The sequence below is a fragment of the Diospyros lotus genome, chromosome 8 (assembly GCF_014633365.1).
Source record: "Diospyros lotus cultivar Yz01 chromosome 8, ASM1463336v1, whole genome shotgun sequence".
NCBI lineage: Eukaryota > Viridiplantae > Streptophyta > Magnoliopsida > Ericales > Ebenaceae > Diospyros > Diospyros lotus.
Window position 1 is genome coordinate 29,210,598 of NC_068345.1, and position 27,205 is coordinate 29,237,802.

Sequence of the window (27,205 nt, forward strand, 5' to 3'; positions counted from 1 at the left end):
ATCAACCACTTTCCAGGGGTTCCTTTTAAATATCTTAGCACATAAAAAACGGCATCCATATGTCTTTGTGTAGAGAATGCATGTATTGGCTTATTTTACTTACTGCGTAAGCTATGTCAGGCCTTGTAAGAGACAAATAAATCAACCTCCCTACCAACCGTTGGTACCTCTCTTTATCCACAGGCACATCATCATCTTTTTCTCTTGATTTCCATCCTTTATCTAATGGAGTTCCAGTAGGTCTACAATCCATCATCTCGATGTCTTTTAGCAAATTCATGGGGTACTTCCTTTGTGAGATAAATAATCCTTCTCGGCTTCTAGCAACCTCCATGCCTAAGAAGTATTTCATAAGCCCAAGATCTTTGACTTCAAATTCGACCTTTAGTTGCCTCTTTAAGGTCTCAATCCCTTGTATGTTATCACCTGTAACAATTATATCATCAACATAAACAATTAGAACAGACTTCCTTCCATTTTCCGAGGATTTTACAAACAATGTGTGATCAGCTTGTCCTTGTTGATACCCAAATTGAATTAAGGTCAAGCTGAACTTTTTGAACCAGGCCCTAGGTGATTGCTTCAACCCATATAGAGATTTCTTTAGCCTGCAAACCTTTCCTATACCAGCCTCCCTTTCAAAACCTAGTGGAACTTTTATGTATATTTCCTCATACAAATCACCATTAAAGAATGCATTTTTAATATCAAACTGATATAATGGTCAATCTAAGTTTACAGCAATTGAAAGGATTACCCAAATAGAATTTAATTTTGCCACAGGAACAAAAGTCTCCTCATAGTCTATCCCATAGGTTTGAATAAACCTTGGGCCACCAATCGAGCTTTATATCTCTCCACACTGTCATCAGCTTTGTGTTTTACTATAAATACCCATTTGCACCCAACTATTTTCTTTTCTAAGGGTCTTCTCACTATATCCCACGTTCTATTATCTACCAATGCCTTCATTTCCTCCATAACAACTGCTTTCCATTTTGGATCCTGCATTGCTTCTTGAACATCTTTTGGAACAACTATACTGTCAACTTTAGCGATGAAACCTCTAAACTTAGGAGATAACTTAGCATAAGTGAGATAATTTTTGAAAGGATATTTTGCACAGGACCTTACCCCTTTCTGCAGAGCTATTGGCATTGCCCAATCTAGCCCATCCTCAAGGATTGCCTCATTGTTAGCCTCATGTTTCGAACTAATGATTTATGTCTTGTCTCTGGTCATTTCCCTTCCAAAACTGCAGTCATCCTTCGATGGACCAGCTATTGGTAGAGATGATTGGCATTGTTGCTACTCTGTTTGGTTCCTTGGTCATCAGGAATAGACAAACTTAGGGTCAGCAGCTGATCTGGTTTTGATTTGTGGCTGGGCAGAAAAAAACTGACCAGAACAATGGTCAAAAGTTGTTGTTTCAAAATCGACTGATTTTGACTCAGGGGCTAATGGGGTTGCTGGAACTATTGTAGGGAGAGAATCCACTGGCAGTGTATTGTCATAGGTAATGATTTCTCCCCCTTGAGAATACACTGGCAGTGAAAGTGGAAGAGCCGAGAGATGATCAGGGGCTAATGGGGCTACTGCATTGTTGGACTGATAAAATGGAATATCTTCATAAAATGTGACATCGGTGGAAATGTAATACTTGTGGGTCATAGGGCTGTAACACTTGTAGCCTTTTTGGGTAGGTGAATAACCAATAAAAAGACATTTTAGGGCCTTAGGATCAAGCTTAGTCCGAGATGTACTGTGGTTGTGAACATAAACAACACAACCAAACACCATAGGCGCAAGTGATTGTAAGAAAGAAGCATAGGGATATATAGCACAAAAGGTCTCAAGGGGTGTTTGGAAGTTCAATGTCTTGGAGGGAAAACGATTTATGAAATAGGCAACCGTAAGAACAGCCTCCCCCCAATAGGAATTAGGAACATGAGTGGTGAACATCATAGCCCTAGCAACTTCTAAGAGATGCCTATTTTTCCGTTCGGCCACTCCATTTTGTTGTGGTGTGCATGGGCAAGAACTTTGATACAAAATCCCATGGTCAAGAAGGTAATTGTTTATGTCATGAGAAAAATATTCGCTCCCATTATCAGTCCTTAGAATATGAATAGAGACTTGGAACATGTTTAAGACAAACTTGTGAAACTATTTAAAAACGTTGTTAGCTTCGGATTTCTCTTTCATAAGATATACCCAACAAGCCCTAGAATGGTCATCTATGAAAGTTATGAACCATTTAGAGTCCAAAACATTGGGGAGTTTAGAAGGACCCCGAATGTCACTATGAACCAAGTGGAATGGGGATGAGGGTTTATATGGTTGAATGGAATGATGAGCTTTAGTTTGTTTAGCAAAAGTACATTGCTCACATGAAAGATTGTGATCCTTATTAATGAAGAATTGAGGATACAAAAATTTAAGGTAAGGGAAACTAGGGTGTCCTAAACGTCTATGCCATAACATAGCTTTGGCATTTGAATGAACATTTAGAACAACTTTATTCGAATAAAATGGGTTTAAAGGACTTCCTTTCAACCAATAGAGACCATCCTTAGCTTCAACACTGCCAATCATCATCCCCGAGACTTGGTCTTGAAATAAACAAAAGGATGAGAAGAAGATTACTTTGCAATTCATGTCTTTGGTAATCCAATTTACGGACAGCAAATTGTAGCTTAATCCTGGTACATATAGGACTGAATTGAGTTTTAAGTTAGAGACACAAACTTTCTCAAGTCCTAGTGCTGGTGCAGTAGACCCATCTGCCATAGATATCTCAATTACTGTTTTACATGGCTTGTATTCAGTCATACAATCTATAGAACTAGCCATTTGATCGGATGCCCCAATATCTATTATCCATACATCCTTAGGAAGTTATTTTGATATAAATGAGTAATGAGGATTACCTTATAAGGCAACTGATCCAGTAGGTTGATGATTAGAAGACCCAGCTAAGTTTGTACCTTGGTTTAGAAGCATGTATAGGGTTTGGATTTGTTCCTCTGACAGATTGAGATCTGTTTTTGGTCCCCTTTCTATCGATTTTGGTCCACTCTCTCTGGATGTGGCAGCAACATAAGCTGATCTAGTGCCTTCTCTCTTATTCTTTGGTTTCCAATTGGTTGGTTTGCCATGGATCTTCCAACATGTCTCTCTCGTACGATATGGTCTCTTGCAATGATCACACTATTGTTTCTCCCTCCCATCATCTTTTTGAATAAAATCTCCTTGTCTAACAGTGGCTAGGGCAGACTGTTGATGGGATAGGTCATCAGTCGATTGAAGCATCACTTTGCGTCGGCTTTCTTCTCGCCTAACTTCTACAAATACTTCTCTTAAACTAGGCAAAGGTTTAGTACCTAAAATCCTGCCACACACTTCATCTAAATCACTGTTAAGTCCATGGAGGAAATCAAATATCCAGTCTTTTTCAACTATCTTATTATACTTAATGCTATCAGCCACATTCTCCCAAGTAATAGTACAGAATAAATCCATCTCGTGCCACAATTCTACCAAAGTATTAAAATAATCTATAGCATTCAGATTACCTTGTCTGGTATTTCTTATAGCTGACCTGGTTTCAAAACTCTGAGATGAATTTTCCAAATCTGAGTACATCTCTTGCACCGAATCCCAAATCTCCTTAGCTGATTTGTGAAAGAAATATGTCCTTCCAATCCTAGGCTCCATGGAATTTATCAACCAAGCCATTATGGTTGAATTTTCTGCCTCCCATGTTCCATAAGAAGCCGTTGTCAGTGGAGGAGCAGCAGTAGCACCGGTCAACTAGCCTGATTTTCCTTTTCCCTTGATCACCAATAAAACTGATTGAAACCATTCCCTAAAATTACTCATATTTAGCTTGTGGTGAGTAATTTGCAATGGATGGTTATCGATAGAATGGCTGGACAAGTTTGGGAAAGATTGAGAGGTAGCCGAGGGATGAATAACGCTTGGAGAACTAGTGGATGAAGTTTCTGTGAGACTAGGGTTTTGATTTGTATCGGCCATGATTTTTAGGAAGCTAGCAATCGGCTAAGATTGACTAGAGAATTTTCCTCGACTCTGATACCATGAAACAAGCAGAAAAACTCTCTTACTTGATTAAAAATATTGAATCGAAAGGGCAGAAATATATACAACATTCATCCTTATCATGTCTCCTATAAAGTAGGAGATGAGATAGGATATGCTATCTCCTAAATATTAAGATATTCTATCTCCTAAATTATAGATACTAATTTAAACTTTAAAATACAAGTTTACAATATTTAAACTACAAGACTAAAGGCCTTATCCATTCGGTTAACTATCTTCAAATTTGAATTTCTCTTCCTCATCCAACACAATCTAAACTCAAAGCCTTTCAATCTGATAATGGAGGAGAATTTCAATTCTTTTTACCATATTTTCAAATTCATGGCATTCAACCTCACTTAGCATGTCCCCATACACACCAACAAAATGGGGTTGCTGACCTAACCAATGCATCAGTGTTTTCCAAGCTTGACCTAAGGTCTGGATATTAACAAATTCGGATGAACCCCACTGATATTCCTAAGACTATTTTTAAAACTCACCATGGACATTATGAATTCACCGTAATGCCATTCGGCTTAACTAATGCACCAACAACTTTTCAAGCCATAATGAATCATATGATGTAGTGGGATAAAGGCTGGATATGTTGTTGTAATGAATCATATGATGATATCTTAATCTACAACCCCTCATTCACCCAACAACTAGAACACCTTAGAATTGCATTCCAAGTCCTTAGACTCACTCGATTATGCATCAAAAAGTCCGAATGTGCTTTTGCTCAGACGCAGGTGGAGTATTTGGGGCATGTGATTTCTAGTGCTAGAGTTAACACCAACCCCAAGAAGATATCAACTGTGCTATCATGGCCTACACCAAGGAATGTCAAATCATTGAGGGGGTTCCTGGGATTGACCGGCTACTACAGGCATTTTGTAAGGAATTATGGGGTTATAAGCAAGCCATTGTCTAACCTATTGAAAAGGGACAACTTTAAGTTGGATGAAAGGGCAGAGACTGCATTTGGGGGTCTTAAACAAACCGTGAGTGAGGTTCCTATACTCGACATCCCTGACTTCAACAAACCATTTACCTTAGAGACTGATGCTAGTGGAACAGGAGTGGGGGTTATACTATCTCAAGATGGCCAACCTTTGGCTTTTATGAGCCAAGCCTTGGCTCCAAGACACCAAGGGCTGAGCATGTATGACAAGGAGTTATTGGCCATTCTCATGGCAGTTGAAAAATGGAGACATTATTTGGAGGTGGGACAATTCATCATAAGAACTGATCACAAAAGCCTTAAGTTCCTGGCTCATCAAAAGCTGCACACTAATTTGCAAAGAAAAGGTATGGCGTTGAATTTTGTGATTCATTACAATAAGGGAAGAGCGAACATGACAGTCGATGCATTATCACAGTGCCATAAGGAGGGGCATTGTGTAGCTATCACAATACTAGTACCCAATTGGTACCAAGAAGTAGTAGCAACTTACAATAAGGGGTCGTGGACAGGGAGCTAATGGAGCAACTGAGCATTGACAGTAGCAGTAGGCAAGGTTATACCATCTGCAACGGGCTGAATCGATACCCGGGACGGCTGGTGATAGGAGATTGTGAGATATTGAAGGGAACAATTCTTCAAACCATGCATGAATCACCCCTAGGGGGACACAAAGGGAATTCAGAAAACTTATAGGAAGGTGAAGCAAGTATTTTTTTTGGCCAGGCTTAAAAAAATCAATTATGGAGTACATATTACAATATGATGTTTGTAAAAGGTGCAAGCATGAGTCAGTAGCTAAACCAGGCCTTCTGCAACCTCTAGAAGTACTGGATCGAACCTGGGCTAACATTACAATGGAATTTGTAGAAGGATTGCCACGATCGGAGGAGAAGAATTGTGTTTTGGTAGTGGTGGACCGACTAACTAAGTACAGCCACTTCCTTAGTTTGTCACACCCTTTCACAGCACAAGAAGTGGCCAGGGAGTTTTTGGACAATGTGGTGAAGATACACAAGAGTACCCTAGACTATAATCTCAAATAGGGATAAAGTGTTTACTTATTTTGGCAAGAATTGTTGAAATCATTGGGCTCTAAACTTCACATGTCAACAGCATACCATCTCGAAACAGATGGCTAATCAAAGAGAGTCAACCAGTGCTTAGAGACCTATCTAAGGTGTTTCTGCTTTATGCAGCTAAGGGGTGGAACAAATAGTTGTCCCTAGTGCAATGGTGATATAATTTCAACCACAACCGCTCCATTGGGATGACGCCATTTGAGGCCTTGTACGGGTGATTGGGGAGCCAACCTCAGTGGCAGCCGCGGATACGTATCTACAACACCAGCAACACATCTTACAAACTCTAAAGACTAAGTTAGCCAAAGCATAGAACCGGACGAAACAACTGGCAGATAGAAAGAGGAGTGAGATAGAGTTTGAGGTAGGAGAAGAGGTATACCTCAAACTAAGCCAGTCCCCAACTTAAGTCCATATCGAAGCAACCAGTGACTTAGCTAAGTCCAAAATTCTACGAACCCTACCCCATCACAGCAAAGATTGGGCCAGTAGCTTACAGATTGCAACTACCGGAAGGAGCCCAAATTCACCTCGTGTTCCATGTGTCCCTGCTCAAAAAGGCTATTGGGGAAGTCAAACAGCCAACCAGCACCTACCCTTGCCGCTCAAAGAGCAAGAGCCAGCAGCCACCCCAGTGGTCGTATTAGACAAGAGGGTGATTTTTCAACAGGGGACCCAATCACCCAAGTGCTAGTGCAATGGTCTGCACTACACCGTGACAACTGCACTTGGGAATACCTTGTAGAATTCCTCCAGAAGTTTCCCAACGCGGCCAACTTGCTTACCATTCTTGAGGACAAGAATTAGCTCAAGTGGGGGGGGGGGGGGGGGGGGGGGAGTTATGTACCTAGAGGGAGATCTATCGTAATAAGTATAAGGTAGGGAAAGCAAGTGTAATTACTAGAACTATAAGAATTTGAATGCGGTAACGGTGGTTGTTTTGTTTGGCGCTAAAGCCGCTGGGACCGAGTATATACACTCGTCCCCAATTCATTTGTAGGCATTGATAATCATTTGAATTGATTCATATCCAATTTCTCCCTCTCAATTCTTCTCTCCCTCTATTCTCGAATTCTCCCTCTTCCACTCTAAATTCCCGCCTAAACTCCCTTTATCAAAGGAGGGAACCCTGTCGGACCCAATGGATAAGACATATTGTTCACACCTTTTCCTTGTGATCTATTCCATAATAGTCTATGTTGATGCTGACCATGCTGGTTGTAAAGTTACACATAAATCTACAAGCGGGTTATGTGTTTTTCTCGGCTATAATCTTTTAATTTGGAGTTCAAAGAAACAATCAGTGGTTGCCAGATCAGTTGGGAAAACTGAATATAAGGCTGTAGCACAAGGAGTTACCGAAATTTTATGGCTGAAATCCTTATTTTGATATTCTCTAAACTAGGTTATCCATTATCTAAAATTTTTATTGTCTGGTGCGATAATAAGGCAGCAAAAAGCATTGCTGAGAATCCTGATTTTCATTCTCGTACTGAACATATTGAGATTGATGTCCATTTTGTTTGACAAAAGGTTGAGAAGGATGAAGTAGAAATCAGATATGTTCCTAGTCACTATCAAATTGCTGATATTTTCAGCAAAGGTCTGCCAAGAGACAGATTTCTCTTCTTATGTCATAAACTTGGTCTCAAGATGTCTCCTAATTTTGCTTCTATTTCAAACAAACTGCAGCAGAACTTTCCTCCAGCTTTTTGTAAAGTCCCAGGGTCTAGTTTGAGGGGGAATGTAGAAGAGAATTAGTTTTTCTGTTACCTAGTTTGTTATGTTCTGTTATAGTTTGTCACAGTTGTTGTAAAATTAGTAGATGTTCGTTAACATTACAGCTGTACAAATTAAGTACAAGAAGTTGTACTCAAACAGAATTACTGAGTATAAATTAAATACTCAGCGGATTCTCTGTTTTCAATATTAAGAAGCTTATTTTGTGAAACCCTAGCTTCGAATTCCCTTCAGTTTTCTCTCTTCAAATTCTCTTCAATTTTCTTTCTTTCTTTTCTATTACTGCATTGAAGCTCTCACTTCATATTAAGGGCTCAAAACTCCTGAGTTGTGGGGATTGAAAATAGAACCCTACCTATTGACAAAAACCAATCACCAATGTCAGTAGAAAGTTAACTTCTACAATTGATTGCAGTTATCTCCATTGAACATATTACTACAAAAATAGAACCCCCACCCACCCACCCACATTGAGAAACAATCGCCAAAGTCAATAGAAAGTTAACTTCCTCAATTGATTGAAGCTATCATTTCCATTTGAACATGTTATTATTAGTATTTAAAGAAAAAGCATAGTAGTTACCTGCCACAAAATACCATAGACAGCATCCTTGAACTTAATCATCCATGTCCACAGCTCTTCAAGCCACCTCTCAACAATACCATGCTGATGGAACTATAATTTCCAAAAGTAACAGTTAAAAGATTTGGAAGTGATCAAAGAAATTACAAGCCCATAATTTCGACAAAGTGAAAAATAGAAACAGAGGAAACTAAACCAAGAGAGATTAGTAGAGATTCAACTAGTAACTCGTAAGAAGTTCACATGACCACAAGCAGTCTCATATCACTATTCAAGAGAAAAGCGGCATTTTTCTAGCAATTCTAATGAAAATTTAAAAAAAAAAAAAGCAGAAAGTAAAACAGAACTAGGAACTAGACGAAATACAACTACTGTTACACAGAGTGATGGAAAAAAGTAGAAATGAACTCGGAAAAAATTTTCCTCTGCCTAATTAATTGCAAAGCTTGCACTCAATTCTAAATGATTTAAGTTCACATTAGAACACATTTGCAACCTTTCATTTTTGCCTAAAAATAGAGAATGGCACATAGCCATTGATGGGAAACTGTTCTTGATTCTGGTTCTTTTCTCTTGTCTATTTTTTTTCCCTCGCTTGCTTTCCTTGTCAATATCAAATGTATCTAATGACCTATAATTTGGACTGTTCTGAAATGCATTTAGGGTGTCCTAATACCATCCCTCCCCACACTCCAACTTCAAAAAAAAACGCCTTCTGGACCATTTACAAGGAAACAAATAGAAATCAGAATAAGTACATTTCAATTCAAAATATTCAGAAAATATTTATATAAGGGAAGCAAGGAAAGGGGAGAGAGAGTAACCTGTAATGACAACTCCTCCAGAATGCTGCAAAAGAAGTTGGTCCCACTGACAATGGATTGTCTTGCAACAGCAGAATTATTGTCTTTTAACAATGCCAATAAGACTGGCATTAATATTGAAGAGTGTCCCATTGCTTTCAACCCAATCTCTTCCAGCACCCTAGCAACCAAACACAAAGTTTGGGGAAAACCATTAAATATTAATTCCAAAATGATGAGAATATTTACTAAGAGACCTCAAGCAGATAGAAGAATAATTATATAAACTAAGTACATACAGCTGTATCAACACCTCTTTCAAGGCATTTTATACAGTAAGAAGTATCAAAAAAAATAGAATGATAATATCCTTGGGAAAAGAAGGGGCAACATTAAGAAGCATAACTATGCATACAGATACGAGAACAAACCTGTATACAAACACAGATCCAGTGATCTTATAAAAATAAAAAAACAAAAATAATGATACAGTAACAAATTATAGAATTTGATGCTTCAATTACCTTTATGTACATATATGAAGTCAATAACAGCGAACCACAAAAAAATACTATGTTATTTCAACATGTAAGGCACCATCCAATTAATAAATTAGAACCAAAAAAATGCTATGCTAATCAACATGGAAGCAACCAAGCAATTCTAAATTTAAATAACTTTGAAGATTAAGAAAACTATGTCATCAATCATATACACTGTTATAACACACTGTCAAAACATATCTAAATTCAATAATCAATCTGTTGTCCAGCAAAAATATAAAAATTCAAAAGAAATTACATCATGGTCCAAGAGAAAATTACCAATCAAAGACACCAATCAAAATCTAAGACTCATTTAAAAAAAATTAGAAGAAATGTGGGCTCTTAGATTTAACAAATTCATGCCCATTGGCATGCAATATGATGGGTAAGGCATGTCTTTTTATGTGCACAATGAGTGAGTATCCTATGCATCAGAATTATCAGGCACACTGTATGGCCTGTTGGGCATGTAATTTAACATGTACCTTGTGTATGCAGATTAAATATGTGTAAAATATGGGTATGGTGATGATTTTAAGTGCATCTGCTTTACATGGGCAAAGTGATCATGCTACCTATGAAAATAAAATTACAAATTTTGTCCGCCCTGGCAAAAATTTGTGATCACATAACTAGAATTTAGAACCCATCACAAACTGTGGGAGAGAAAAATGCTGTAGCTTCTCACATCTCTCACTTATTTTATATTTGAACAAGAGAAGGTTGCATTAATTGTCAATTGACTTGTCAAAATATATAAATATAATTCATATGGATAGGATCATCATTACCAATTGTGAATATAAACAAAGGTTAATTGTTTCAATGAAATTTAACACGCTATTGGTGAAACACAATGAAGCAGATGCAGATAAAGTAAGCGTGTATCACAATACTTGTGCATAAATTTGGTTTCAAATTTTGAAGGTACTGCTACTCATATATTTATCATTAGAATCTAATCATGCAAATAAATAACCAATTCAATTGGACTGTGCTACAACATGGCATCTGAAGATCGCACCTAAGAACAAAAAAAAGACAAAGAAAGCAGTGTGAAAATCCTTCATAACTTTAGGCTATTTTCTGATCTAGCGTTTATCAATAGAAAGAAAAACAGAAAAAATATTAGATTACTTGTATGCATGTACAGGCAATAAGATCATACCTTTTCACTTTTTTTTTTTTTCTTTCATAAATCCTAGTTCCAAAGATATGGTCAGTGTCAAGTTTAATGCCTACCAAAACCAATAACGTGAATCATCATTGTAACAAAATATCCTGCTTATTCTCCAATATCTCCAGCGAAACATAAACAAGGCACAAAAGCTACTCAAACCTATCTAGGAATTCTACCACGTCTACTTGTCTGAACTTCAAGATGCAAGAAGAAACCAGCACAACACAATCCTGATCACTCAAGATATTCGTATGCCGTTGAGTTATAAGTATGTCATATCCCCAAAATTGAATGATAAGTCTAAACTGGCTTCCATTACTATGACTAGGTAGCCTCTTTCCATGAAATAAGCCACGGTAATTTGTTTCTGAATTCCAAGGTAGAAGTCAAACATGGAAATTCTTGGCACAGCAAGACTCATAGCAAATGCCTCGTCTTGCTATAAAATAATTCATCCCGACCTAGTACCCACAAGAACAAAAACATCAATCATAATATCCCATGCATGGAAAGATCAAATTTGCAACCGAAGCAAACAAAGGTGCGCAAACAAGAGGAAAAAGAATCGCAATAAATAAATTTGGGGGCGACGGGAACTCACTCGATAAGGGATTTCCGAACTAGGGCTTCAGGGGAATACTGAAGTTCAGCCAGATAGGGGAAGAGTTCTGGAGCGATAGAAGGACCGGCAGCGGCCAATATGTCTTTGGCCTGCTTCAAAGAAGAGAGCTTCACCGCCAAATCGCCATGGTTGTTGGCTTGGGCGAGTAGAGATAGTGCCTGGTCCCGCAAATGTCCGGGCATGGCAACGCCTGAAAACCACCGCAATAATCGTCACAAATTGCGAGAATTGGTATGTAATGTATGCAATTGCATCATTCAGAGGGGATGCGAATTGTGCACATCATTTTCTAGGGTTTTGAAAGGACTGAGAAATAAAGGGTTTTATCGGCAGCCTGACTTGAAAGAAAACCAGCGAGAGAGAGAAGAGAGAGGAGAGCGAGAGAGATTCTGAGATGGAAGCCAGAGATTAGATAGAGCGCTGGGTGTGACCGCGAGCCAGTTTTATACGCGCACCGCTTGACGGGGCTGCGGCTGATTTCTAAATCGGGATTTTGATTTTGAAACGGAAATTGAAAAATAAAATAAATTTAATTATATAATAAATTCAAAGATTATCTTTAATTATGTAATAACAGGCTGGCGGTGAAGACTTGGGTTTACGGTCCGTTTCCATCAGGGCCGGACCTTCCATGATGCCCATGAGACAGCTGTCTCAGGGCTCATAGAAATTTCACAATTTAGGGGCCCATAAATTGAAAATAGCCCATGAAAATTTCACAATTAGGGGCCCATAGAAATTTCACAACTCGAGGCCCCATGCTTTTTCTGCCCTTCTCTCTCTCTCTCTCTTTCGCTCGTTGCCCTACCCTTATCTCTTTGGCTCCATTGTGCCTGGCCTTCGCCCTCGCCTCTCGCTGCTGCTCTGTCGCTGGTACCTCACTGTATCTCTCTCTTCTTGTTGCTCTTCGCCATCACCATCGCTTTCTCGCCTCTCGCTGCTTGATCGGCGATGGCTCGTCCTTAGCAACTTGCCTCGCCCTCGTGGCCGGTGGCTTGCTGCTCGGGCGCTCGCCCGGCAAGCATCGCCTCTCGCTGCTCTGCTCGGTCGCTGGCTCGCCATCGCCCTCCGTCGCTTGCCTTTGTGGGTTGTGGCCGGTGGCTCGCTATCTCTTGATTGCTGATTGGGTCATCAGATTAAATCTACTTCTCAGATGCTCTAACTCCATATATGCTTCAACTTTCAACGATTTGTTGTTTCTTCATTGGTAGTATCCATCATTTCATTTCATTTATGGTAATTTTTAATTGATAATTTAAAAAATAATAATTTTATTCTCATGGTATAAATATTTATTTATTTTTTATATTTTATTATACAATTCGGGGCCCATTTTCACGTCTCGCCTCAGGGCCCCAAGAACTTAGGTCCTACACTGGTTTCCATACTAGTGTGGCAACGAAGGGTCGAGTCGTAGAGGGACGAGGGAGAACGTGTAAATCCTCTACGGGGATAACGTGTAAAATACCAAAACGTGAAAGGTAATTTTGTAAATTTAGTATCATTGATTTGTCAAACGTGTATATTACACCAAACATTTCACCCAAAAGTTTTTTTAGAATGATTGCCCTTGTGCAGCTCCCAATATTCATGCTTTCGATTACTTAAGGGAAATAAATCATAAGTGTGAGACTTCGATTTACTGTACAAAACAAAAATCGATCTCATGACTCACCAGTCTGACACTGATATACCGCTTACATGATCGCTCAACTTATGTCCTGAGGGTACTTATTTGATATAAGCATTGAACAACGACTTCATAGTTGCATCAAGTAATTCACTTTTTTTATGTGTGAATATGTTAATTCAAACGAAGATAATTAAATAGTGTATGAAGTAGATTCAGATTTTGACTCAAATTTAAAAAATTTATTGGTGTAAATCCCGGTCCTATGTGAGTTATGGTATCTTAAAGTTGTTTTGATTACCTTAAATATAATGTATTTTATTATTAATTTTTTATTTTGACTTTGGATAAATAATAAATAATTCATCATTCTTTATGTCTTTTACACATTTTACAATTTTAATTGATTGAATTTAAGAATTTTTCAAACACATATATCTAAATTCACCTCACCTGATGGTTAAACAGATCTTTAGAAAGTGTCAAGAGAGTTTATATTTTATAACTTCCTAATAGTTTTTAAAATTATGTTTATCTATTTATATAGTATATAATTACTTGTAAAATACTTATGTTATAAGCTATTCTAACATTTTTTTTTTTAAGTTGGTCCTACTTATTTTCTTAAAGAGCCTATAAACTATTTAAAAAAAAGAAAGAAAAACTTGAGTTAACCAAGTAAAATAGGAGAATGCCTTACCAAATAAGTTATAAACTATTTATATAACTTATAAACTCAATACCTTAAAACTCCAATAAATTAACCTAATTAAGCTTATGTCAATAGTTTTAAGGAATATTAGGGTTTGGGAAAAATATAAAAAAGTTAAAAGAAAAAGAAAACAATAAGCAATAAATACTAGCATAGTCTATGAAAAAAACAAAAGGTGAAAGAGATAGGAACTAGAAGAAACCCATTAAAATGGAGAAATATTAAATTAATCGATAAAAAATCTAAAAGGATAAATCATATATAGTTCTAGAGGAAAATTATTTAAAAATAAACCCCCAAATACCCACCAAAGATCAATAATAGAATAACCAATGTGTTGACATAGTCATTGTAATATCGAGATTCCTTGATAAATTTAAAAGGTCAAAAGCAAGTTAAAAACAACGTATACAATTATCTATATAATTGTATAATAAAATAAAAAGGGTTGGTAAGCTTGTGAATTTATTCTATATATTTGTCACTTGACAAGGTTTACGTTTGAATTCAAAATTGGGATTTTAATTTTGAAATGAAGGTGAAAAATTAAATAAATTTAACTATGTAATAAGTTCAAAATTATTAATTAGGTAATAACAATGTAGACAATAAATCATAGGGTTTTCTAAAAAAAACAATACCACCAATTTTGAGAAATACTATGAATTAGGTAAAAACTAAGAAGGTCTATTTTATCGATAAATCTAATATGAGGTTATTGAAACATGCCATATATAAAGTAAAAATTGACAATATCAAATTATTTGATAGATTTAATAGGAAATTGTTGAAACATGGCATAAATTAAGTATAGGTTTCACAAAGACATAACGAGTTTCCCTTGCTTGGCCAACCAACACACCTAAGATTTTATTGATAAGGACAAATATTAGAAGTAATGCCAAATTTGTTGTCATTCTATTATATGGCAATAACATAAGAGTACCTTGTTAACAACTTTATTTACATAAAAAAAATATAAGGAGATGAATTGGTAAAAAAAAATGATAAAATAAAGTTTATTGTCTTAGAAATTTTATAAATTTATCTTTTAATATTCCCTTGATAATAATTAAGTTAATTAATCAAAGTTTTGCATATAACATAATATTAAACGAACATTACAGATATGTAATATCAAAAAATAAACATTGAATTAATAAACCAAGTTATTAGATCTCATGTCTCAACATTCAAAAAAGTTAAATTAAACATTACATATTGAGAAAAAACATTATAAATACTAATTTTTCATCTTCTCTTTTCCCCTTCAAATGTTTAGATCACATATAACACGTTTAAATACTTTACGATAAATAAGGCGTTTTGAGGTGAAATCTCAATCATTTTTTTGTATAATGTATTTTCTCATTTATTTACTAAGTCATAAAGAACAATAATATGACAATATATGCATGCGTATCATAAATATGATTTTTTATGCAACAGGCAAGAATTACCAGGGGCGGAGCTAGGAATTTTTAGCAGTATAGGCAAAAATTAAATTATACAAGAAAATTTTAAAAAATATAATATTAAAAAATATATCGATAAACTATTACGATTGTTCTCGACGCATTTTCATATTTTGATAACGTTGTATAATAACATCATTATCAATTTCATTAAATACATATTTTTCAATATACACAATCAAATTATCATTCAACCATTGATCTCTAATTCGATTGCGCAATCGAGTCTTCACAAGCATCACGACATAAAATACTCTTTTTACTGTAGTAATAGCAACATGAAGAATTAATGCTAGTGTTAAAAATTTATAAATTAATGGATATACATCATTTTTCTTCGTTGCTATCAAATTCTGTACAATATCACTAAGGCCCTATAGTCCTTCAAAATTATTGTCAGTACGCACATCAATAATACATGTTTAAAATATATCATCAAGCACCAAGAAATCTATTGGTGAATAATCTTCAAGATAAAACTCACAAAGTCGAATTAACTTATTCTTATCAGGAGCATATAATGAATCATCTGGACATAAGCATGCTACACAAAGGCACAATTCACTATTTATCTCAGAAAAACGATCATTCAACTCCTGAAGTTGCATATAAATGACTGTATAAAATAAATCTACTCGCAAGTGATGCAAATTTGTCATTTCTAGAGTGTTACATCGTGAACGACCTGGAGGTTTATAAATATCATCCATGTTGGGAACATTAATACTGTGCTTCTGACAGAAAGAATAAACTATTTCCAAAAAAGAATCCCATCCATTGTCCCTCATTGCTTGAAGCTGTTCTTTACAAATTTTCATGAATCTCATGGCATTAGCAATATCTCGATCTTTCTTCTATAGTGCATTTGACAATTCATTTCCTAAAATCTTTTTCATGAGATGTAGACTAAATGCAAAGTCAAATGTTATTATCAAACTCAACAAATTATGAGTTTCACCTCTTTTTCTAGAATTTGGAACATCATTAGCAATCATTTCAAGAACATCAATTGTAGGTGAAAATATATGAATCAAATTCAACAAAGAACCATAGTGAGAGCCTTGGCATGTATCACTGGGATGCTTAAAAGTAGTTTGTTGATTAAAGCCCCGTCCACTTGATATTTCACTATGACTAAGTGCTTCAAGAATGTGGAGTCTTTGTTTTTCTTTAAAAATATTACAACCCTATCAACCAAGTCAAAGAATACTTCAATCTGTACATGCTTGTTTGCTACGGCTACAAGAGTCAGTTGATGAGCAAAGCAATGAATATAAAAAACACTTGGATTCTCATTTAAAATAAGTGTTTTGAGACCATTAAACTCACCTTGCATATTGCTAACTCCACCATAACATTGACCTCTCAAACTAGATATACATAATTTGTATTTAGAAAATAAATTATTAGTAGCATTCTTAAGTGAGAGAGCTGTGGTACTCGAAACATGTTCGATGCCTACAAAACATTCAACTACACATCACTTCTTATTCACATAACGCGAGACAATAGACATTTGTTCCTTAACTGAAATGTCACGAGATTCATCAACTAAAATATAAAATAACCCATCACCAATCTTATTGATAATGACATTTACTGTTTTAAAAGCAGCAGCACTTATAATATATTTTTGAATGTCAGGTGATGTAAGTTTGAGATTTTCAGAAGCATTCTTGAAAGTAATTGCCTTAATCTCATCATTATAATCTGCAAAAAAGTTCAACAGTTCAATAAAATTCTCTTGATTATTTGAATCTACAAATTCATCATGTCTACGAAATGCAAGTCCTTGTTGTAAAAGAAATCGAACACAATCTACTGATGCACCAAAACGAATTCGATAGTCATTTCGTGTTTGTTGTGATTGCTTCAAGAAAATTACTCGAATATCTTTATCTTGATTTATAAAGGCTTCAAATTTAATTCGAGCTTTATTGTGCGAACTATTGTGACTTCCAACGTGCTCTTGAAACTTTTCTTTCATTTTCCAATTTGAGAACCCCCTCTCAACAAAAGTGTCACTACATCCTCGTTCCACAATTGGTTGGAAAAGATAACAATAGAAATAAAATGCTGCATCTTTTTTAATGCTATATTATAACCAAGAAGAAAATTCATTAAACCAATAACCTTGGAAATGTCTTAATGTTGATTTTTCAATTTTTGTCTGTGGAAATTTATGCTTACAAGGTTGACAAGGACCTAATTGTATATATTGTAACACTCCAAGTTTCTTGAGCGTGTTATAACTTAGGATTTTGGGAATATAAAAATTATTAATATCACAATCACTGCCATACATCACACAATATCCCAAAAATCCTAATTTTCACATTCTCAACTTAACAAACCCAATAATCGAATAGCTAAAATAGGTGTTAAAATTTCAAATGCAGAAGCTAGATCGAACATGATATGGTTCACAACCATAATGCTTTATTTATCATAAATAAAATCGTTAAAGACGTCTACAAAATGTATTACATGGGCATCATCTCTAGCAAGTGATAACTGAACATCTTAAACATATCCAGAATTATATAGATTCGCACATAAACAAAAATATACTAAACATGCTACATATAGTAAATTAAGCTTATTCTTCAACTACCTCATTTCTCTTAGAGCCGCTTGTCGAACCTGGAACGTTTGAATATTCTAGGGACATAATCCAATTAGAAGATGAATCTTCTAGTGAGAAACTCCAAAAACAGTTTATATCGATGCATGATCAGGTATAAAATGTATGAGAAGACAACAAGAACTACTTTGAAGTGCCTCGTGAACATGTCTACCTCCTCTAACGAGAGTTTTCTCAATGGTGCACGCACAACACCTCTCGGGAGGTCCCTAACCATGTCACTTTGGCCCGACCTCATAGCACTCATGCAAGCACCACATCCGTTATTCCTTAGGCTCACGGTCTTCCCCATGAGAGCTTTCTCAATGGCGCACGCATAGTGCCTCTCAAGGGATATCCGATTTTTGCTCTCGGCCAACAACAAATAGGTACAACAGTATGGCCACATGAATTTTATAAATGCAACAGTTAAAAAGTCAATAGCATATATTTTTCAAAAAAATACATTTCATATATGCGACATGATTTCACGTAAAAGAACAATAAGAGTTTACCTACAAGAACATCACAAAACACATCTCATGCAATAGAAGTCTCTCATAAGAGAATAAAAAATAGGATTTGGAGTACAGGAGTCTCACCTTGTTGGTTTATCTCTTAGACGGTACGATTTTACTACAAACGGCCTAGGTTTTTACAGAAAACATGCATTTCGATAAACCTAATCTCAAATATTTTTACATAAAGTTGAGGGCCATTAAAGTAGGGACAAAACTTGAAAATTTGGAGAAAAATAGGCCCCTCACGTGCCCTGAAAATGTGGCCCACGCGCCTTCACGCGCAGCCACTTCCGGCGCGTGTATCTCACGCGCTGCACAGCAGAATTCGGACAGCATTGAGTCGTTTTCATATTTCGGTCATATCTCCCTCGTTTTAACTCCGATTTGACCTCCGTTTGAACCTACGCAACCCTCTCTTCCCCCTCTACATGATTATAAAAAAAGGGGAACTTACCTAGCTTTTTTTTGACTGATTTTGGTAAACTTCAGTGAAAACTCATAACTCCGACGAGGCTCGTTCTCCCTGACTTCTCCTTCGATTTCTTTCCGCCTTCTTGCTGAACTTCCTATTCTCTCTCTAGAGCAAGCTCATCTTCTTAGAGTGACTCAACTTTCAAACTTGCTTGAAATGATTTAAGAACAACTCATGGTGCCTTTTTATAGATTTCTTCAACCAATCACATTATATCACTTATCACAATCTAAGTCATGAACTCCAAAGACTCAAAGATATATTTCAATGGCTTTTCAAATCCAAAACTATAATGGATTTAACTTTTGAAATCCAAGGTAATTCCCCAACTTCTTCCAAATGACATTTTGGCCCTTATTTCAAGTCCTCAACTTTTATATTTTTTACCACATGAACTTATAATTCCATCCTTATTTAATTTGGATAATTCTCTAATTATATTTACACCCTCAAACATCAAATTTATCGAAATACTTAAAATCTCAAAATTTATAACTCAAAATTTCTCGATATGTATAATTTTCGGGAAGCCCTTACCATCATTCAGTCTTTTCAGGTTACAACCTAAATTAACCGAAAAATCATATCTAATTTGATTTCTTTCAGCGTCATAAATCTCGCCTCGAGATGCTCATAAAAAATATACCTTGTCCTTAGGTATCTAAGCTCCAGGGCACTCCCTCCAGCTGATTCGGTCACTTGTTGCCACTTTAAGCATATATTTCGATATTTTAAACTCACTTATAATACGTGTCAATTTCACGAAAATATGGGGTGTTATATATATGCTCTTTGAATTTCATCTCGGACATTAACATCATATTCTATAATTGGAATTCGTAATCCATGATCTGTTGGAAGTTGAGTAGCATCAATTATATTATGAATATCTTCACCCCTAACATCCATTTCAACCTGAATATCTCATTCATCATGAATTTCACTTTGATCTCGAATAACATTACTTTCTATGCATATATCACTTTCTTATCGAACAATATCAGTTTCACTTTGATTCCCAGCAACATTATATTTATTTCTATTAGTATTTTGCTCTTCAATAGAATATAGGGTTGTCCGTTTGAAAAATCTCTCCATAATTGTTAACATTAAATTTAAATAAAGAACAAAAAATCAACATAATTTCAAATATGTAATTGAAGAACTAACATAAAAACACAATATCTAAGTAAACACAATTTTAAATATGTAATTGAAGGACTAATTATTTGAAGGCAACAAACTGTTAACAGGAAGCTATTATGGAAGCTTTATCCAAGCTATTAAATTTAATTCTTATTATTTTTGTTTCTTCCAATAAGTAAAAAGTGGCTTCCAATAACTAACCTAGCAATTTCATGCATACATAAATTCCCACTAATTTGATTTCTACATATTTCAATCTCTTAATTTTTTTCTAAAAAAACTCATTAAAACAAAGCAACTTCGCTAGCAGCATTAGAAATAAAAAATTCTAGAGATTATAAACTATTGGATTTGGAAAATAAAATAAAATAAAATAAAAACTAAAAACAAAAGAATTAACAATACAAAGCAAAATGAGAAACAAACAACAGAAAATATATATATAAAAAAACACAAACGTTTGGACAAAAAGCTTAAAGTTAAAGATTTCTATGATAATCACATATGGATTGAATTAGCATTGAATCGCATATGCAAACAAAACAAAATACAAGTGAGCCACACAGTCACAGGGTTAGGTTGACGTGTAAAGTTTTCCCAGAAATTTTGTTTATTATGTCATAATTAAATTAAAATGTTATAATGTATAAAATAAAGATCTCATATCAGCCCCTCCGGCCAAACCCAACGCACTGGCAGTGGTTGCCGGCCACTGTGGCCGGTGGTTTCCAGCGATCAGAGGCAACCACCCGATACCCTTATCCCAATTAACCAACATACCCAAAAATCAATAAAATCTAACAGTTGAATCTTTATAGATCTAATTATAAACTTTCGGCCAAACCCAACACTCGTATATTTACATATATATCATGGATCTGTGATGAAAAGACTTACCTCTTTGTAGATCGGAGCACTTTGACGGTAAAAATACGATATGATCGAATATCAGACGTCGAATTATGGTCGGATTAGGGTGGGCTCTTGTTCTTGCTTCAGTGTGGTGCAGGGGAGAGGGAGAGACGTTGGAGAGAGATAGATAGAGTAGCTGATTGAGTGAGATGGAGAAGACACTAGTGACCGGCGGCAATAGGGGTGTCCGACGGACTGACAGTCCGAGTAGAATAGGTGAGATAGAAAGATAATGATGTAAGGTTGGGTTGGGTGAGGAGTAGGGGTGAGGGTTTGAATGGGGGTGTGGTGCTCTGCCCGATATTTAGAAAAAAAATTAAATTATATATATAATGACATTTTGTAAAAAAACATGGTGGGCAATTGCCCATCCTTTACTAAGCGTAGCTCCGCCCCTGAGAATTATAATATCACACTACAACATACATAAATTTCATAACAATAGTGCAATTTATGCAAATTTAATAGTCATAGATGTAATAATATATAACTTGAAAGGTACTAAGTGTAATTTGATACAAAAATATAAGGCATATGTATAATAAACAAAACATAATAGATTAAAGTGCAATAACTTAGAATTTTAAAAGTTGGAGTTTCACCTATTGAAACTTTAAGGTTACATTCTTTTTGCTGTTTTTGAAAAAAAAAAATGTAAAGAAATCACAAAACAACAAAAAGTTATTTTGAGTGTTTTCATATAAAATAAATTCAAAATTCAAAATACATTTATTTATTTATATTTTATTACAAAATTCATTAACTTTAAAATATATATTTTTTAATAATATATTAACATTAAATATTTATAATTTATTGAATAAAATTTCATTATAAATTTATTTTCAAAATTTCAAAGAAAACGCGTTTTCTAATTTTCTGTTTTGAAAAATATTTTTTCAAAATGACAAAGAGAACGCGTTTTCAATTTTCTAAAAATAGACTACCAAAATAGAAAACTGAAAATGAATTTGGAACTCAAAATTAAAAATTAAAAAATAAAGAGAACACAGCCTAAATGTTTATAAAATTTCACACGTTTATTTATTTGTCTTTTTATTGTTCGTTAAACACTATCATCAACCAACCTCTAATTACCTTAGTTTGCTACCATCATTGTCATAAGTCATGACTTCTGTTAATAGGAGTCTTGGATAGACTGCCAATGCTGCTTGTATTGTTAAAATGTCAACAAAAACTGTTGGAACACTATTACTCAATACTACCAAACATTAGTTTAGCCTTAGTTGCAATTGTTGTCCATTACCTTTCACCACTAGGAATTGTTGTTTGCATCAAATCTTCATCGTTAACCATTATAAGTCCCTCATTTGACCATTCTCCCAAAAAAAAAAATACTATAAACCATTGGAACCGCCATCCTCAGTTGTTCCTTCACGTAAATTTGCTTATTTAGCCATAAAAATTATAAAAAATTATCTTTCTCACCCTTTTATTCTTATACACAAAGGCTTATTTATATAGGAAATGAAGATTTCCAATCCTTCTAACGTTTCTATCGATGCCAATTTGATTTATTTTTATATTTTCCTCATAATCTTGATCTAACCGATGAACAATAGTGTTGAAAATATTCATAAATTGCTTTGAGCACCATTTTGCATATAATTGGAAGATTTGAGGTGATGCTTCGTGGATTTTTAGTTTATTTTTCAATTTTGTATTGCTATTTTTGACTTCTTATAATTTCATCATCGATTATCAAAAATGCATACTGAATATGTCAATTTACCATCATTCATGCCTTCTGTAACCAATTAAATGAGTCGATGTTGTTTAAAGCCATTTGTTTGCAATTCGAGTTCAAAGTAGCTTATCCAAATTATTCGTCATGTCTCAAATATATATATATATATATATTTCAGTATTTTGAGCTCAATTACTTCCAATACAATAGCCAATGATGCAACCTGATAGTATTTTTTTGTTCTTAATCAAGCTTTTTTCTTTCTTTTTTTTTTCAATGTGCATCATTTGGTTCAACTTAACTTTAGGTCATTTAAATTATATTTGAGTTCATAGTAAACTATATAACTAACTGGTTACATGTGTCAACCAACTTTAATTCACTTTAAATCAAAATGTTTGTCTTAATCCAATCTATGTTCAACCTAATTTAATTAATTTTATTTAAATTTCAATCTCAAACCTAACTGCCTAACTTAGCAAATTTGGCTATTTATATAATTTTAACACTTAACACTTCATGATTTCTTCATAACTCATTTTAATTTTCTTAAATTTCTCTTGGGCAAATGATTCATCAAATTATCATTAATTCGCTTTTTGGGTCTAATTTTAATTAATTTATACATATTTTTTAAATTTTAAAATGCCAAAATTTTTCAAATATTGCACCCAATACCCTTAAAAATGTTGTTTTAAAAAATTTATTTGACTTAACTATTCCAAATTTCTATTAAAATATGAGCTCTTACATTTAAACGTTCAAAACTAGGTAAGGTTTGATTTTAACTCTTCTTCAAACCTTTATGTATTTGATTTCTTTGACTCTTTTGGGTTTGAAGGTTTTGAACCCATACTCAAAGGGTTTATGGATTATTCGTAGCATTTGAACCCAAATTTAGATTTGACTTCTTTGAACTTTATGGGTTGCAAAGCGTTCGAATATATAAATGTGGGTTTGAAAATATAAACTATGTTTGAATAACATTTAGATATTTGAATTTGTCTTTTGTGTTTAAAAATCTAAACTATGTTTGAATAACATTTAGATTTTTGAGTTTGTCTTTTGTGTTTGAAAATCTAAGCTGTGTTTGAATAAGATTTAGATTTTTGGGTTTATCATGTGGGTTTGCAAATCTAAAATAGGTTTGAAGAAGATTCAGATCATATAATTTATTTTATAAGTTTGAATACTCGAACCTAAATTTTTGAACTTAAATTTCATTATTTATAATGAAGTTTCATTTGTTATTAACAATATTATTACCGACTATCTTAATTTTTGTTTATTTTTTTCTACATTTATAGTAAATAGGAGACATATTGGGAATTTAAAAAAAAAACAATTTTTTGTTAATGACAAAGGGGGTAAGTGATCTAAGTTTATAAAAACTTAAGGGATGTACATGTTGTTTTTGAAAATACAAGCTTGATGTGAAATTTATCCTTAAAATAAAAATATTTTTTAAATTAATGTGATTTTAATTTATCATATATATCCACTTCTTTTCTAAATAGAGGGGTTAATGAGAGATAGTGGTTTATTGATTATATTTAAACAAAAATATATTTATTTAATTATTAGTTGGGCCAAATGTCAATAAATCAAGTGTCTTTTGTCAATGCTACAGAAAACACTCATCGAGTACATAAGATCATTGTCTAAGTAAAGAACACTCATCAAGTTTATAACTCATCTATATATATATTATAACAAAACAGCCGTCAAATTTTTTTCCGCCCATTTCCAGTTACTATTTTGATATTTTATTATGTTTTTTTAATTTTTTTTGCTTACCCAAAATGGAAATTTTATAGGTCATTAATTAAGTCTTGGAGATATAGTTCTTGGAACATGTAAATGGTTTTTCATAACTAAATAGTGTTTGGAGAATGTGTAATCATGTTAGTATATGAAGAGTCAAAATAAATATTATTAATTTATCCATATTATTAATTTTTAAATATTAGCATAAAATTTTAATTGAAATAAATTACAAAAAAATGAGACTTTTTTAAATCGGGAGAAATCTTGAAATATTAGGTAATACTGTTGAATACCAACTGTCAAGTAAATTTTTTATTTTATTTTTATTTATATATAGTTTAATTAATTTAAATGTTATAATTTTATATATAATTAAATGTTATAATTTTATTTTTTAACTTTATTTTTTTTATTGTTTCTTAAAAATTTGATCTGTCTTAAATATGATAATTGATTGTCAGAAGAAATATGTAAAGTCATGTATAGATAATCAATTTTGAAAATTTAATTATTATCATTTATATAATTAATTGATTATTTAAATTATTCTTATTTTATATATTTTTTAATTAATTTAAATTTATTTTTTATATTTTTAAATGTTATAATTTTATATATAATTTAAATATTATAATTTTATTTTTTTAACTTTTTTTTGTTACTTTCTTAAAAATTTGACCTGTCTTAAATGTGGTAATTGATTGGCAGGAAAAATATGTAAAGTCATGGATAATTAATTTTGAAAATTTGATTATTATCATTTATATAATTAATTGATTATTTAAATTATCTTTATTTTATATATAGTTTAATTAATTTAAATTATTTTTCTTATAATTTTAAATATTATAATTTTATATATAACTTAAATGTTATAATTTTATTTTTAACTTTTTTTTTTTTTACTTCCTTTAAAATTTGACATGCCTTAAATGTGATAATTAATTGTTAGGAGAAATATATAAAGTCATGTATGGATAATCAATTTTGAAAATTTGATTATTATTATTTTATATAATTAATTGATTATTTAAATTATTTTTATTTTACATATAATTTAATTAATTTAAATTTATTTTTTATAATTTTAAATGTCATAATTTTATTTTTCAACTTAATTGATTGTTGTCATTTATTTAATTCTCATTTTTCCCATTAGTCTACACTGAAGATGTGTTATATGTTGGACTTTGAGAAATTAAATGCAAATTAAATTTGTGTTTTGAAAATTATGTTAAGTGAGTAAGATTCAAATTGTGTGGCAAAGCATGGAAAAAAAGAGAAACTTAATGGTGGCATGTGATTTGATAAATTGAGAGAAATAGGAGAATTTGAAGGAAGAGAAATTAATAAAAGAAAGTAAATATCTCTCTCTCTTCTTTCTCTTCATTCCCGTTCAACCATTCCATTTCTTCTCTTCTCCTTTCTCAATTATTCTTATCAAATTTTTTCTTCTTCTTTACTTTTATTTAGTAAATTTTAACCGTATTTTTTTACCTAATTTGGTCTTCTAGTGTAACATAGCACAACTATTCTGTCAAGTGAGTGATATGAATGCAACTAAGAAAAATTAAGTCTTGAAAGTTCGTGTGGTATGCACATATGAGACAAATACACGTAAAAATCCCCCAAAAAAAGCGTCTACCCTTGAATGCATATTTCAAAATAAAGAGGTTGGTTATCGTTTATTTTTTTTTCCTGTTATTGTGTAATTTTTTTATTTTTTACGCATTGCTTATTGTATTACATGTTAATTTAGGTTTATTTTTACATGATTTTGGGATAGAGTTATGTGCTTTTAATTGTTCGTCTACCCTTTAATGCATATAAGGAAATCTTTCAAAAATCTATAATCTTTTTATTGTATTTTCATGATTGTAACACAGTTATTTTATTTATTTTTTACTTCTTTATTGTGATTTTCATTTATTGTAACTACTAAATTATATAATTTTCACTTTAACAAATTTTTTTTTTTTTTTTTTTACGATATCCATTCATCCATGCATTGCATGGGTGATCCACTAGTATTTTTTATACAAAGAGAAATATATAATAATGATGAACTCATATGATTTCTACAGAGAGAACAAACTAATAATATTAATAAATTATATATATATATAGGAAGTGAAACAACAAATCTAAATTTTGGTTAAAAGAAACCTAAAAGAAGGAGAATGAGGTAAGAATGAGAATAAATGAGAAAATGATGTGGAGAGATAATGAAATGATAAACTCAAATATGGGCTAATCAAAGAGAAATATGGAGAGATAAGGAGAATAAATCATAAAGAAAAATAATAAAACCTTTCATCTCTCAACTATTCATATGGGTTTGAGATAAATGATAAACCTATAAGGAGAAAAAAATAAAAAATAATAAGAAAATAGGAGAAACAATATTGCAAAATACAACTGAAAACAGAAATCAAAACAACAAGATCAAGATAGATATGTTCTATACCGATCTCACGATCAAGACTCAGTATCTGTTCTTTCAGTAACCAACCTCTCACGTCTTAGGCGTTTAAAACAACATAGAGATTAAGTAATATACTTACTTACCGACTGATCTTACCACGGAAACAACCAAACAACCGATTGAAACAT

General features: G+C 33.2%; 1 protein-coding gene across 3 annotated transcripts in view; it reads right to left on the reverse strand.

Moving 5' to 3' along the window:
- LOC127808772 (uncharacterized) overlaps positions 1 to 12,072 on the reverse strand; it is an 82,701-nt gene extending 70,629 nt beyond the window's left edge. Inside the window, exons 1-4 of one of the 3 annotated variants that reach the window (XM_052347379.1) lie at positions 11,966 to 12,072; positions 11,606 to 11,816; positions 9,301 to 9,460; positions 8,477 to 8,569 (exon numbers count right to left, since the gene is read on the reverse strand). In XM_052347379.1, coding sequence (XP_052203339.1) covers positions 8,477 to 8,569; positions 9,301 to 9,460; positions 11,606 to 11,808 — 456 coding nt within the window. In that variant the 5' untranslated portion in view covers positions 11,809 to 11,816; positions 11,966 to 12,072. Of the gene's footprint in view, positions 1 to 8,476; positions 8,570 to 9,300; positions 9,461 to 11,605 lie in introns of those variants that run through there. The other 2 variants (XM_052347380.1, XM_052347381.1) reach the window with 2 other exon arrangements.
- Between the last annotated feature and the right edge of the window lie 15,133 nt (positions 12,073 to 27,205).